This window comes from Empidonax traillii, unplaced genomic scaffold, assembly GCF_003031625.1.
Source record: "Empidonax traillii isolate 1590-97213 ecotype Southwest subspecies unplaced genomic scaffold, ASM303162v1 scaffold1565:size90414, whole genome shotgun sequence".
Classification (NCBI taxonomy): Eukaryota; Metazoa; Chordata; class Aves; order Passeriformes; family Tyrannidae; genus Empidonax; species Empidonax traillii.
The window spans coordinates 43,702-60,020 of record NW_020956758.1 but is presented as its reverse complement, the minus strand read 5'-3'; the positions used below and the strand labels follow the sequence as shown (position 1 = coordinate 60,020).

Below are 16,319 nucleotides of genomic sequence, written 5' to 3'. Positions count from 1 at the left end.
GCAGACTTTCTGACCCTTCTTTTACCTGTAGTGGTATTTGTAGGATAAAGAGGGGTAAAACCGTTACCTTTGTTTTCATTTGGGTAGTACATACTTGTCGTGCACGTGTATCTGCAACCATACAATATTAATTTTTTAAAATTACCTCTGTTGCAAACATAGACCACTTGAATAAGGTTTATTAACCCAAATGTAATAATTAACCCAGAGGTATTATAAAAGAGAATACCAAATTAAATCTATCTACCTGTATTAAAAAAACAATTTTATTGAAAAAAACCCAGGTTAACAACTAAGTTACAGTTTTTCTGAAGTTATGCTTATTTGCATGACGTATGTCCCTACCATTTATTACTAATGGTTATCCGTATCAGCTATTCCATTATTCCTGATCTCAGGCTGAAAGCCTAGAATGACTAAGGTTCCTCCATTAGCTTCCTTTTAATCTTCTCAAATATAAATCAGTATTCCAAGTGCTATTAAGAAACAGCCCCATTTGTTGAGGTAACTTTTGCTAGATCTTTTTAAATTCTTGGATACAAATTAGATGGATCTGTTGATTAAAAATGTCTAGCTTTAGTAACTCTCATTTAACATTGCCTTTGGATATTTTCATATGAATATAATTTCATGTGAGTTTCTGTTTGATATTTAGGGAAAATTTTTCACATCTCTTGGTTTATAATGTTATTTCTCCTGCCACATTTCCAGAGTAATATGCTATAATTTCATTTGTTCTGTTGTCCATTTCCCCCACTTCATGTCCTTGCTGCAGTGGAGGTCATGTGGAGAAACAGCATTATAATCATAAAGACTTCTTCAGAATGCATATGCATAGGAGACGGAATTGAGGTTGCACGAGCCACATCAATTCATACATATCGCAGCTCTAATGTACTTTCCCTTAGAACATTATCATTCCTCTAAAAGGTTTTTAGTATATAATTAAGATAATTGCTTCCCATCATATGCTACCCTGCATAACATCTCTGATAATATTCTGAACAATGAAATGTTATTCTTAAAAATATTCTGTCACTTTTGAAGCTAAAACACATGGGGATGACTGATGCCATGTGACCAGTTCATTATGAAAAGGCATGCAGGTCTCTCCGCCCATCCACTATGGTCCAGTAAATATGTTTATGTTGTTAAAATAGTTTAATTTTTTAAAGGACTATCTTATATTTTCTTTGCAAACTGAGAGAAAAAGGATACTGCTTGACATATGTTAAGCATTTTCCAATGTTTAATTGCTTTTTATTATGATTCATTAAAATAGACTTGAAAAAAATCAGCTCTCACAGGAGTTTGGGGCAATTTTTGCAAATGAGTGCTCATCAAAGTTTATGCATTCTGACCATTGCTCAGTTTTATCCATCTTGGTGTGATTACTGTCTAGAATGATCTCATTATACACTTGACTGCATGCTGTCAGACAAAACCCCTTTTTCAAACTCAGACAATAATTCAAAGGAACATAATTATTTTCAGGTATTTTGCATTTTAAAGCTCACATGCAAATATTATTTAGCAGAATTCAAATTTTTCTTTGTTAAATAATTATTAGTGGCAGCATCTTTGCAAGTACTTTTGAGTTATATATATATAGATCACATAGAACATATTCCATTCTGGTAAGTAATCCTACACCTCAGAATGCTGCTGAGATTGTTGATGATTGAGCAGATGTAAGTGATAGTGCCTTTTATAAGAGGCAATAATTTACTAGGTGTATGAGGAATAATACTTCTATAAAACTCATCAAAATGCTAATATTAGCAGTAATAGTAAAACGTTATCTTAACAATAATTTGTTTTCAGTTTACATGCATCTGGTATATTTTAGAGGAATAGAAGCTTGAAATGGATATAGCACTGCATCGAGATTTTCTATGGGTATTTAGCTAATATTGTGTGTCTCCTGATGCACCTGTACATTTTCTACAAACCTTAAATTGGTATTTCTACGAAGCTTTTCATTTTGAATCTTAATCCATATTAGAAGTTGGGAGGAACCAGTTGTCTTGACTTCATACTTTTTATTCTGTTATATTTAAGACTTTGCACACTGTGCTATTTTGCATTAAGATGAAACTGAAATTTGAGAGATCCAATGCTTAAGAGTTAGTGCTTTACTTTAGTTATGTCTATAATATAGTAAAGTTCAAGTACTATGAAAAAAGCTAAACTGGTTTTCAGAAGCACTGGAAATGCGATACAGGTATGTCCTGAATCACAGAAAGAACTCAACTATCTTTTGTGGAAGATTAATTTCTTCACTCTGTTTGGTCTCTCAATTTCATGTTTCTCAACTCTGAATGATTAATAGATAGACACTGCAGTATACATATCTTAGGGTCACCTAGACATTGTCAGCTGTTGCTGAAAGTTATGACATTAAAAATGTTCCTCGTGTCTCCTGCTCCACGTGTAGTTTTTCAGGCTTTTTTGATACTTTGTATTAAAGATTGCAAGTTTATTAGTAGGGTTTATTAGGGAGTATTTTGTGACTTGCTGTAGATGTAGTCTACACATCTTGTAGCACAGTTTTTACTATGTGATTGCCTTTTATTTATGTATTAGAGTTGATGGGTTGGGCAATCCCTTCTTTTTATATGTCCCATATAAGGGCATTTATCTGGGATGTGGAAGATCAAGCTGGGAACCCTCAGTACCAGGCTGTATGAGCAACTGTATCTGTATCACAGGGCATGGGAATTCTATTCAGTGGTAGGTACATGCCAGACCAAGAAATAAGAACTCAATCCCTGCCCTGTTCTGTTAGAATGATGTTGAGTTTCAGCAGGACCCATGAACTTTGTGGGAGAATCAGCTTTGTGGGACACCTGCCCTGCAGTGTTTTTTCTCCCTAGTCTTTCCTGAAAATACACACCAGGACTTCCATCCTGCTCAGAGAAGTATTTCTGAGGAAAACATCCTGAGATTTTTTTTCCCAAGAATATCAGTTTGGATTAATGGGGGTTTATGTGGTGAAAATCATTTGTCGAAAGATTCACCATGGTTTGGTAGTACTGCTCACAGGCAGATATTGAGGCCTTTGCATCACAGCTCTGCCTGCTACCCCTCCCTGCTCTCCATCATTTCTTCTCTTTAAGAATCCTCTACTGCCACACAGTTACTGTACTTTTTCAAATACTGTAGTGAAGAGTTGATGGCTTTATATGAATGGAATTGGTAACCTTCTCTCTTTTCTACAGTTCCAGTAGCCCTAGCACAACAATAATGCTTCCCTTTACTCACCATCAAACAAGCTATAAAAGATTTTCTGGTTCTTCTAACCAGAAGTTTTTAGGAGAATATTTTTTGTGACTGACTGTGTCAAAATTGGGATATATTTTTAGCTTATATCATACAGTCAACTGAATATCCACGCTAATAATTTTATTTCGGCATTGACCTGAATCAGATCTGAAATACTATCTGTTATTATGAAAAAAAAAAAAATCCCATTTCTAGTGTCTTTACTTCTCCAGTAAGTAACAACTTAATGTGGTAGTTTTGTGATAAAAATTGTTTGTATTTATTCTTTTAATGCCTCTAACTGTGTTCCATGGGGAACTTGCTTTTTAATGAGAATATGTTCTATGTAGGTTTTTTTAATAAACCTTTTAACTTTAGTACATTTGGAAAGCAGAAATCTTGGCATATTTTGCTGAATTTTGTTAAAATCAAAATATTTGTGATAATATTAAGCAACTGCTAAAATAAAACAGTTTTGTACATAATGAACAGATTTATTTGTTTTACTCAGTGTCAGAAATGATTAAAAAAATTGAAAAACATTGATTCCTAGTGAAGGTAATCAGTGTTGCATTTTGTAAAAGAATAAAAAAAAGTTCCCTCCTGTTCTATTTTAAGTTAAATAAAAAACAATTACTTCCATTTTCTCTACTTCTGTCTCCTCTTCTGCATCTGCTAGTCCTGATGGCAGTATGTAGCTTGCTGCCAAAAAGTTTTCTTCTGTTACTTTACAGGGATTTGATTTTTGTTCTTCTTATACCATTTTCTTTTTGTGCTACCTCAAAAGAAAATTAGAAGTGTGCAAGAGATGTAGGATTTCAGTACATATCAAAACGAAGTGGGAATGGGCTTGTTCTGCCAATCCACAAAAATGTATAGATGCAGCATATCTTTAAGAGGAGTTAATAATAGAATAATTTGCTACTGCAATGGGATATCAGACAAGTCTTTTCATTTTTTTAGTGATACGTCTTCAAATACTGCAGGTTTAGAAGAACCCATATGAAAGAATATTTTAACAGTCAGTTGCTTTATTGTTTTCAGAAAGCAGGAAAAGTCTTGAGAGGGACTACTTCAAATTTTTCTGCTCCAGAGCAGGGTGTATTCTTTCTGTAATACAGTAAATCATTGTATGTAGCAGTAACTGTTCTGGCTGATGATATTAAATATTATTCTGTTAGTAAGAATATGCTTTCTAGTCTAGCTCCAGCTGTTCACTCCGTGTCCTTTCTCTTTCAGAAATCATTCCCTCCATGCTGGAAGATACATAAATAGTGCAGCACAGTTAAACCCATTTCCTTACCAGTAATACAGGGCTTGAAACTAAATTTTTTTTCTAAGTGCATTTCCATTATTTTTACATCTGTTTACGTCTTATGTTATGCTGAAAAGTTATCAGAACTTTCTGTGAATATTGTGTAAGTAAAATTTGAAAAAAACACTTTTTTCTGATCAATTAATTAAAATTCTGTCAGACTTTTTCTCATCCAACCTGCAATAACTTCAACAAGGATTTGCTATTAATCAATATAATGAAAGTGTTAAATGGCCTTGTGAAGTCATTGCAGTAAAAGCAATACATTTTAAAGATTACTTGTCCAACTGCTAGATATCAATCTGATAAGCAAGATGTGGAATGAATTTATAATGCATATTCTAATGGAATAATGGCATTTGCACTAGGAAGTTGTTAGTGGCTAGGAGTTCTGGCAGTAAGAGTGACAGTCCTAGTGTGAATCCTGCATTTTGTTTTAGTTCAATTCTTACCTGTATTCCAGTGGAATTTAATTGTAATTCTTCGATGTATTTTAAGAACTTGAAGTTAAGAAAACTTGTCAACCCCCCATATTTCCACTGAATTATAATCCTTCTTTGTTTCTGTCCTACTGTGCTGTTATACTACTCCTTGTCTTAATATACTGATTTGGCTCTATATCAAACAAATGGGCCAAAGCTGCATGGTCTAGAAATTGAGATTTATTCCTTTGCTATCAATAGCAAATAAAAATAGCATGCCTCTTCACTATATGCAAAGTTTTGTGCTATCTTAATCATTCCTTTATGTAATTAGCTGCAGCTCTTAAAAATTCCGTGGGTCTTATCCAAACTCCATATCTGTGGTGACTGTAAGAAATGTACTAAGTTGTATTAGTGGTAACACTTAATGGGAAGAATTTTAGGAAATCTACAAAGCTAGCTTGTGGATCTTAGAGAAACTAAAACCAAAATAAGAAGAGAAAACTGTGACAGTATATATGCTGAAGTGTCAAGAAGATTCTAAACACTCAGAGCCGAAGTTATGTAAATCCTACTTTGTCAGTCAGAAGGTAAGCTTAATAATGTCTAAATATATAAAACTGTTATAACACATAATTTCATCTAAATTGCAGGAGATAGAAAATAAATTAATGCAGGAATATTAGTATAAAGGGTAGAATTTTAGTTATTTTTCAGAAGAAAATGCTATGCATGAATAAAATACATAAAATATGGCCAAATTGTTATAATATGGCCTATTATAAAAAGATGATTTGGAAATTAAAAAATACAAAGTTTGAGGGGGTTTTGAAGTTATTAGAAACTCTAATGCTGTAGTACCACAGTGTAGATCAGCTGTTAATGGTTGGAAACTGCATTACGATATTCCAAAATTATCCACAGTATTTCCTTTATCTTTCTCAAGACATTTGGGCATTATCAGAGCAAGATATAGGACTAGTTAGCTGGTCCACTCTGGTACAGATGTTTCAGTAGTGCTTTCAAATTGAACAGCAAAGACTTTAAAGATTCCCTGAGTTTTAGCTGCATGTTAGTATTGTACGCTAGCAAACTAAACATCATTTCTGTCTCTCAGGTTTAAAATTTTTATTTAGCTCTTTGTCTTCAGTGTTCTGATAAAGACCTTTATTAATTGATTGATACTTCAGAATAACTGAAGCTCATGAAAATATACTTTTTCTATAGATTGCTTTTCACTGCAGTTTTAGATAGATAAATATTGGAAGGTTTATCTTCAAGCCTGCTTAAATTATTTATTAACTGATCTTGATCCCTGGGGGGTATGGCTACCACTGATATTATTTAAATTATTTGAGTGCATTTATACTCACCACCTTTTGTGATTTATATTCTGAAATAATTTGAGAACATAGCCTAATTCATTAATCATCTATTGCATTTGTAATAGTAGAATGCTTTTGCTGCACAGCCCAGTTTGGTTACTTTATTTGGATTATAGGGGAAGCATTATGATATATTAAGACATGCATATGATCACATGCAGTAGTCTCTCACTGATAAGTCAAACTTAAAAATAAGCACAGACATCCCCAATATGTACCATTCTTTTTTTGGGTGTTTTTTTTTTTGTGTTGTTGTTTAGCAAGGCTACTAGGCAATCCAGTTTTTAGTGAATGGCTTAATTAAACAAAAATATTTGGCACCTGTAACTATACCCTATGCTTTTCATTTAACGTCCAGAAATATGATGCCTACATGCTGATCGAGGCAAATGTAGAAATCTATGAAATATCTTTCATAGGCAAGTGTAATCATTTCATTATAAACCTTTTAAATGTGGAAAAAACAACAAAAAACCATTACACGCAGAAAAAAAAAAGGTAGATGGCAACTGTGTAGCATTGTTTTTGAATGCTCAATTAGACATCAACAGCTTGCAGAGCCAGTCTCAGAAGGTTACTCAGGAAATGGTGGAAATCACCCATCATCTCTCATTAGTAGTTAATGAGAGATGTTTTTCCAGACAGTTGCCTGGTATTACAAGGGTTATGCAAGCTTGAAGCAGTTCCAAAGTCTATTTGTGCAGGTGGGTGATTAGAGGAAATAAAAAGTTGATAATAGTCATACCCAACTCTCTTGGATGATGCAGAAACAACTAAGCAGACACCCTGCTGCCACTGGAATGCACTTCACTGGTAATTAATTCCAAACACAATCCTGAAATAGCTGCCACATCTAAGATTGGGCCAGGTATAGCTTTGAGTGCTTTCAACAAGACAGTTGCAGATATATATTTACAGTCATACTCAGAACAATGGTTATTCAGGTTTAAGTATGTGGGAACCAAGCAAATTCAAAAGAGTAAATTCAAACAGTTGAGTCCAACTGTTCTCTCTCTGCATCCAGTGTAGCTACCTACTGATTCTGTTATTCAATATTCCATCTGTTCTTTTGAAATGTCTCTTGTAATGTTTGTTCCTTGAAATCCTAAAATACATGATTGTCCTTATCTATAGTTCCTAGATTTATTCCATATTGAACAGTCACATAGGAGAGAAGATTGGCTGTGTGGGTTTCCTCAACTTAAAACAATTTTGAAGCTGAATCCTATGCTATGGAAAATTGCCTAGTCGCTCAATTGAGGCTGCTATGTATCATGAACATTTTTGTTATCTGCCTGATGAGATAGGAGATTTTCTAATATTTTCCTGGATTTCTGTATAATCTGCTTAATTTAATGTATACAATTGCTGTGAATCTTTGCAGTGGGTGCACCACTTACAAGAGACACCATTTTTTTCGCACATGCTATCCAAGAAGTCTTATACATGGCATCTCTATATCAAGTCAGGGTGATTCCTACTATTTTGTGACCTCCTCTGTTCAGTTTTAGGTGTTTTTTAGTTCCTTTCTACTTGTTGGCTTGTGCTTCTGCCTGGTAAATTTGCTGCTGCTGGAATTCAGCAACTAAGATTGACCCACAGTGAATGAACTGAGCCCAAGTAGTGCTGTCCTAATACAAACAGACATACTGTTCTAAGCCTTCCACTGAAATCTGTCCATGGGCATGTTTTAGAGTAATGGGGTGGTTCTCCTTGCTCTTTCTTAAAAAGGACTGTATTTTAATGAGCCCTCTGTAAGCTTCAGGGTTCAAATTCTTTTTATCGTAGAGAATCAGATTTTCACGATTCTTCATGTGGGCCTATCTCTCTCTCTCACTTTTAAATCATGCTCAGCAACAGCAGGAAAGATTCCTTGAGGCATAATCAGGGCAAGCTTCTTGGTCTGCTCAGCATGAGGATATCAGCATATTCCTGATAAAACTTCCATTTATTTGATTATCACAGGAATCAGAAAATACTGTTTTATCACTCCGGTGTGACTAGAAGTGGCAATTCTTCTTTCATTCCAGTTATGAAGCTTTTAAAAGGACTGGATGATCATTCCCCCTTTATTGAAAAGCACTGAAATCTGCTCCTAATGGTACCACACATTAATGTGGACCTACATTAATGTATTAATTTCTTAACGAGTCAGTGAAACTAGCCATTCTGGTGGCTCTGTCCACTGAAAGGAGATGTATGGAAATTTAGTCACTGGTAACTGATCCTCTAGAAATAGTACTATTTCTATGTTATCTCCTTTTGTGTGTTTCCAAGATTTCTATTGTGATTATGATTGGTTTCTGTCCACAACGGAGGATTAGCATTGCCATATTCTTTTCATAGCTATTTGCCTTCATGTAATAGTTAAGATGTTAAGAGTATGTAAAACATGTACAGACAATGGCATTCCAACATTTTTTTCTAAAGACCCATTTTTTCTAAAGATCCAAAGTCATAGAAATTGCCAGACTGGATAAGAGTTTCTGTAGTACTTTTCTAAAAGACTAGCAAATTGAGTCTGCTATAATTGATCAAACTTAAGTCTGTCTTGATACCATACTAAAAAGCATTTTGAGCCCTGACAACACCAAGATATTTGGACCTTTATTCACATTTTTTGCTTTATCCTGATCCTGGGGTGTCCAAAACAGATGCAGGATTTTGACCTACCTTCAAGTAGTTTGAAACATTGCATGAAATATTCTATACTGAGCAGAGCTTGAGGAAGTAAGTTATTTGCTAGTAATAGGGTGCCTTTGGAGTTTTTGTCTATTTATGTGTGCATGTGTATCTCTGTATATTTATGCATATGTATGTACCTGCACATTAATTTTCCACCCTTGTCTTTTATCCTTTAGAGATTTGCAGTGTACAAATCTGTTTAGGCCCTGAGGTTTTATTATAATGCTCTACAAGGTCATAATGATTAGGCTTTGTGCTTTAAGTGTTTTGTTCATGACTAATATTTTCAGATGTTTTAGAATTTAGTATATATATTTAAACACAGCATTAGATGTGTAGTATATAATCTGGTTCTAGGTTATTACTGGTCTGTAGCTCTAAAGTTAAATACACATTTCTTCTGCTTTTATAGCAAATTGTAAATCTGAGCATATAGTATTTAAGTGACTCCACAAATAACTGGAATATGGAAATAAAATAGGCGGAGTATACATTTGCATTTTGGCTCAGAGCACTGGATGTGAACATGAAATAAATCATCATCCATAGTTACTATTTATTGCTTCAGTCACAGGCTGGTTTTTGAGCACATAAACCAGACTCCTTTGGATCTGAAGTTCCATTTCAGGTGGTCCTTCTGGAAGCTGTGATGGTCATGTATGGTGGGGGTGTTTGGTAGAATAAATAAGAATGCTATGTAGTTCTAAAAGTTAAAAGCCACATGTATTCTAAATGGAATGTCATGCAGATTAACTTCTTTTGATCTGCTGATCCATTTCCATTACACTAAATTGTAGAAATTACTGATGTAATAGCTAACACAGACATAACTGTAGATTTTGATAAGGATCCTAGCATGTTTCTGTAATGCAAGTAGGAAAATAGATTAACTGTGTTCCATTTGAAAGATTTATTTCTGCGGTGAAATCTAATTATCAGTATATTTCTGAAATATGGGCTGCCTCTGGCTTTTGCTTCCTGAGATGTGGTAAGAAGTGTTCTGGTTGGTATACTTGGTAGTTAATATTCTAATAACTACTTGATAGTTAATATTGTGGCATTGAATACATGCAGTGCCTTTTCCCTGAGTACATTGTGAGAAAAAGTATCTATTAAAAAAGTTGCAGTGAACAGTTTGTCCTCACAGAACATGGAGAGTGGGATGAAAAGGGCGATGAAACACTTGTTGAACTGTGGTGTGATGGTCTGTTAGTATCCATAAAGGCATTTTTCTCTATGCAGTATTCCATGGGAAAGAAGACATGAAGCTGACTGCTGATGGCACACAGCACAGTAAAAGGCAAAATTCCCAGTGCATGATTTTTTTTTACAATTTCAGTGAAATAGTTAAGATTTTTATATTTTTGCCTGACATTGTACGATATAGCCCTTGAATAACACCTTAGTTTGCTCTTACAGTATACTAAAAGAAGAACACATTCACTTTTATTTTGCTTTCTCCAGAAACAAATCTGAGTGATCCTTAAAAGTGCAACACAGTCACCATATCCATGAATCAGAGCTCCTTGCAATCTGCTCTTTTATTGAAATCCTGTTATCCTGTACACTTCAGAAAAAAATTACCATAATTATTTTACCATAATGGTTAAAAAAGAACAGTATCATTAGATAGACATATATAACATATTACATAATTTGATTTCATTTTATTCAAAAATTGTTTTTGTACTGAAAAACTGCATTGTGAATGAATCACTGAGTACGTATAATGTCAGTGATAGCAGACCCATCTTTTATTCCTATGAAAGGATTGGTTATGATGTTAATTCTTATATAATATTTTTTCTGTGAGACATGAGGTTAGTGTGCTCTCAGAGCTAAACATTTTTATGACCAAAATAACTATGCTTACATTAATTAGGCTTCAGTAATATTGAACTGGATAATAGATAACAGTATTCTCAAAAAGCATCTCTCTTTTTTTGCAATTGTATTCTATATGAAAGTTGGGGAAAAATAGATTTTCTGAGGAGTTTTCTTGCTGCTTCCTTCCTCTTTTAACATTATCATAAAAAGATGCTGTGAAAAAATAAATATTTCACATATGAAGTGACGTTTGAATTTGTAAATTAAAAACTAATTATGTTAATTACTTCTTATTCAATGTTACCCAATTTCTATTTATCATTTTCCTGTAAGAATGTATAAAACAACTGTTGGTAAAATGTTGGCATAACTGGAATAGGCCAGTGTCGTGGTTTAAGCCCAGCTGGAAATTAAACACCACAAAGACATTCGTTCAGCCTCTCTCTCCTCTTCCGAATCCAGTGGAATGGGGAAGAGAATCAAAGTAAAACTTGTAGGTTGAGATAAGAACAGTTTAATAATAGAAAATGAAGTAAAAATACAGTAATAATGGGAAATGATAATGATGACAATAATAAGTGAGAAAACAAATTATGCCCAACACAATTGCTTGCCATGGCCTGACTGATGCCAGAGCCCCCTTCCCAAATCCAGATCGGCCCCAGTGCTGAGGGGTAACTCCCCCCAGTTTCTATACTGGGCATGATGTTCTTGGTCTAGAATATCCCTTTGGTCAGTTCAGGTCACATGTCCTGGCTATGCTCCCTCCCTTTTGCATACCTCCTCACTGGCAGAGCATGAGACAAGAAAAAGATCCTGGTTTTAGGATAGATGTGACAAACGTGACTTAGAAAATGCGAAACATCAGTGTGTTATCAACACCACTGTCATTCCAAATCCAAACCACAGCACTCTAATAGATAGAGAAGAAATTAACTCTATCCTAGCTGAAACCAGGACAGCCAGTAAAAACCTAATCTGGGTTGTTGGATTTGGTGGCATTGATTTAATATTATTGAGTTCTAGTGTGGCTGAAGTCAAGCCACAGGTTTATGTGTTGCTGTAATTTAAATAATGCTAGAGTTGCTTGACAGTAAAAGGTTGTTAAATGGTGATAGGAACAACCTGACCTTCAGCTTCTAAACAAATTGTGTGAAGCACTAGTGTGACCACTGCTGTTAATAATGTAGTATATTATCCTTGTTCTATTCTGTTTCCTTTTCCCTGAAACAGAGGAAATGGAGAACAACAAGTCCTCCGTAACCATTTTTAAAAATCAGAATAAGCTCCAATTACATAAACCTTGCGTGATGGAGGCAGGAAGGAATATTGTTAGAGCATGCTGCAGTTCATTAATTTTTAGCCGCTAGATGATCCCTGGAGCCTGGTGTTACCTAACTTATACAGAAACATCTTCTAGATTATTCCAACTTGAGCCAGGAACTAGAAGAGAAGGACAGCCATGAATACTTCCCTGTTGGCTCCTTCTGTAGCACCTATCAGAAACTCAGCAGGAGAGCTAATCTTTCCTGGGTAAATTTGGTAATTTTTCAAGTTTCTAAGTTCTTTTTCCCATGAAATGTTCCCCTGAAACTTGCAGTATTGCCAATATTGTTACCAAAAAGCTTGCTTTAGTTTTGTCACCAGAGAAAGAGAAAATTAAAATATATATTTTAATTAAAAAAGAAAATACATTCAAATATATTTTTAATGAAACTATGAGTACAGTATACATAAACAGAAAAGTCCTCCAAATTGGTTGCAGGAACTAATTTGATGGTGATGTTCTCTAATGGTGATGGAGACCCAGGTAGTAAATCATTACTGGTTGCCTAATGGGAAGATCCTACTGTGAAAATAAACAGCTGTCCACAATAAAGAAATTGTTTACAAGAAACCATTACATGTCAGACACTTATCCTGTTGAGAAATGAGGGAAGCCATGAAGTACTGAGCAGTTGGATATTTTTCTGGGTTGTTTATTTCAAAGAAAAATATTTGGCTTCTTTTTGCAAAGTTTTATTTTTAGACTCTAAAACATGATCCTTTTTTTTGTGTGTGTTGCCACTTAATTTTGCTTGGAAGGAAAGACTGTAACTACTCTTTTCTGAGATTGTTGCTTATTGTGTATGTTGCTGAATTGGTTATGATTGTCGTCACACACTATAGCTGGAGAATTTCTTCTCAGCTCTGTTTAGTGGAGCATATAACAGCCCTTCCTCCCCTCATGAATGGCTTCCAATAAGTTTCCCTTCCAAGAACATCATTCCCAGTCAGTTTGATGCCACTTGTGTGGGACTGTATTTAGGGGCAAAACCTCCTCTTCAGTGAGATATCATTGATCAGTGTCAATAAAAAGTCTTTCTTATGCAAAGACAAAAAACTTGACCCCTCTGTTACCCTCTTCTGCATATTTAAAGTGTGGTTAAACTGAGATGAGGTGATTATCAAATAAGCTGGTGGGCAGAAAACTGTATTTGTTACCAACAGCACCAGTCTGTATTTCTCTCTGTCCTTTAAGTGATCCATCTTTGAGATACTTCTGCATCTGCAAGACTCCCCGATTTCACTTGCAAGGCTTTCATGTGCTGAATAGCTAAAGGGCAGCTGTGCTAAACACAGCCACCCAGGGAAATAGTGACGAAAAGGACCAGGGACTGCTGAAGTAGTTTGTGGAAGAATTTGTGCTCTTTATAGATTTAGCTGTTTGTCAGAGACAGTAATTCTGTTTTTCACACCAGTGAGTACGTAAGTGCAGTAAGTGCACTTAGCTAGACTCATGTGGAGGATTTCTGACTCTAGAATGTACTTCTTACCTTCCAGATGGTGCCTGTATTCCCACATTTCTTGACAGTGTAGTCCCTTTGACCAAGCACGGTGCAGGGCTCTCTTAAAGGAACTCCCTGATTCCTCAGTCAGGAGGTTCATGGCTGATTATGTATTGATGAGTCTGTCCACAGAGTGAAAGAAGATGCTATTTCATATTCTGGAGCAAAAGAGGCTGAGACTTTCAGCTCAACTAAGGTGCTACTAACACTCATATCTAGCCTTCCTCCTCACTATGAGATTTTCAGAGTATGGCAAGGCTTTCGTGGGGTCTCTTCTTGTCGAATCCCTGTCCCTCCTTTGATGAGCTGGGCTTTCAAATTACAGTATACTCATTTACGTGGGGCATGTGAACAGGTTTAAAGTTAGAGACCAGGTCAGACAGGAAGGCATAAGAGGGGCTTAAGGCTTTCTGAAATGCTATCAAAAATCTTCCACATCAGGTATGTTATTATGAGGATTCACAGTAAGTTGGTTTCTAAGGCTGTATAAAAATTCTTTTGATTCATGGTATTAACACATATTTATTAATTTCTGAAACAAATTACTTCAGATTCAAGATTTCTGTGCACATTTGCAATGATTCAGGAAGAACTAACTGATCTGTGTTTTAAGAGTGCATACCTAAAGGACTGGCAATTTTGATGAGATACTTTTCAAAACAGTTGGACTTGTCTGTTTCTGTGATGGGGGGGTGACTGTCAGATAACAGGTAACACCTGAGGTTATCTACAGGATGTGTCTATTCTTGATATCTGCCAAACTGCCATCTGAACTTTTGTTTACACTTTCATTAAGTGTAATGGTATTGCTGAAACGTTCCAGCCTGATGTTATTTTAGAAGAATAATTTGTCAGTCTGTATTTGATTAGAAACTTAAAGACCTCATGCAGTTACATAGTGTTTCTGCAGGAAGTATATCTTAGAATCATCCATGCTTTCATATCTCTAAGTGTGAAAGACCATGAAGTCTCCACTCTTGCAACTCTTCCTCTTTATCCTTTGTTATTGTAACTGGGCATTTCCTTCCTTTTGATCTCTCTGTTACGCTTCCAAGAATTTCAGGTCAGTAGGGAGAAGCTTCTGTCATGGCTTTCACAGAGGTGTTTCTGACTTGTGCAGATGGAGGAGCTTATGTGTGTACCTGCAGAAGTTGGTCAGGCAAAAATTCTCCAGCTTAAGAGAACTGCTTTTTCTTATTGGTGTTCGGGTTTTTCTGGAGATGATTTATCCACAGAGTGGAAGCACATGTTGGAGAACCACTGCAATCGCAAGTAAATGGCTTTCTCCTGTGAACTCTACAGTTGTCAGTTGAGGCCCACACACATAAGATTTGAATGTAATCATTGTCTTAAAGCAGAGCTGCAGCTGTAACAGCACATTTAGGAGCATGGAGCACATGTCTTTGTGAATCACAAAGAAAGGTAATCTATGAATTCACAGACACGGTAAAGATAGAGAGCTGTGCACAGGCAATGACATTTTCCCCAGAATCTGAACTAATTCATTTCTTTGCTGATACAATTCTAAAGGTGTGAAGTAATGTGGAGTTTTTGGCCTCCTGCTAAGTCATACTGGTGCTCAGCTACTATCACAGCTGGAAACCTATTTCGTAGTCCTCTCTGTACTCTGATCTGATTTTCACTAACTTTACCTTGATCAAAAAACACTAAGAACATTTAGAGAAAGTAAGAATATTTTAAGTCCTTTCGGTGGTTCTTTACAGTGCCATAAAATGGTAAGAGCAAAATATGACCAAACAGCACTTTCCCATATAAGTGCACATGTGTAGATATTTTTAAGCCAGCTGTAGATTATCTAGCTGAGATACTGCTGGAAAGGTAGCTAGTGCCATGTAGAGCTCTGTGGAGGATGCACATTTTAATTGAGAAACTGAATACATTTTTATGTAATTAATGTTTGCTGGTCAGTTACACTGATCACAATGTTCAGGAAAGCGGTTGATGATGTCTAGTAGCATGCTCTAATTTGAATATGTGTTTATATAACATGTTGGGCTGGATTGTATGTGTTAGGATTTTCCAGGATGAGGTAGGAGTTGCGTTATTAATCTCCCTTTCAAGTCACCCCTGTTGTAGTGGTAGTATTTGGATTCACAGTTGCTAATGCAATATAAAGGAAGTAAAATATTTGTGCTTAGTTTCCACTTCATTTTGTTTAAGTACTGAGAGAATGGTGTGTCTTGCCTTAACATAGAATACATGTATGCACTGACAAAATAAGTGTAGATATGCGATATATTCCTCAGCAAATATATTTAAATTATAATAGGTTTTGTAAGTTGAAAGAGTGTTCTGTTTTCAAAATTGTTTTTTTTTATTTTAAAATGTATGAAACATTTGTAAGTTCACATAAATTATACTTTTGTTCGCAGATAACGCACCTCAGGTAGCAATTACCGCACCAGGATCTGGTAACCATAGAAACAGCTCTACAGGCCCAACACCTGACTGCTCTCCTCCATCACCAGACACTGCACTTAAAAACATAGTGAAAGTTATACGTCCTCAGGTAGGTGCTTGCCATAAGCAGCCTCTCATTAGTTGTAATTTTTGTTTCAGCAGCAGGCTACGA

General features: G+C 35.5%; 1 protein-coding gene across 1 annotated transcript in view; it reads left to right on the top strand.

Annotated features, from left to right (window-relative positions):
* Window positions 1-16,319, top strand: part of LOC114070461 (ankyrin repeat and sterile alpha motif domain-containing protein 1B-like) — a gene marked incomplete at its 3' end in the record, with an annotated part of 45,152 nt that overhangs the window by 14,413 nt on the left and 14,420 nt on the right. The window contains exon 3 of the mRNA XM_027907894.1: window positions 16,120-16,256. Coding sequence (XP_027763695.1) covers window positions 16,120-16,256 — 137 coding nt within the window. The remainder of the gene's footprint in view (window positions 1-16,119; window positions 16,257-16,319) is intronic.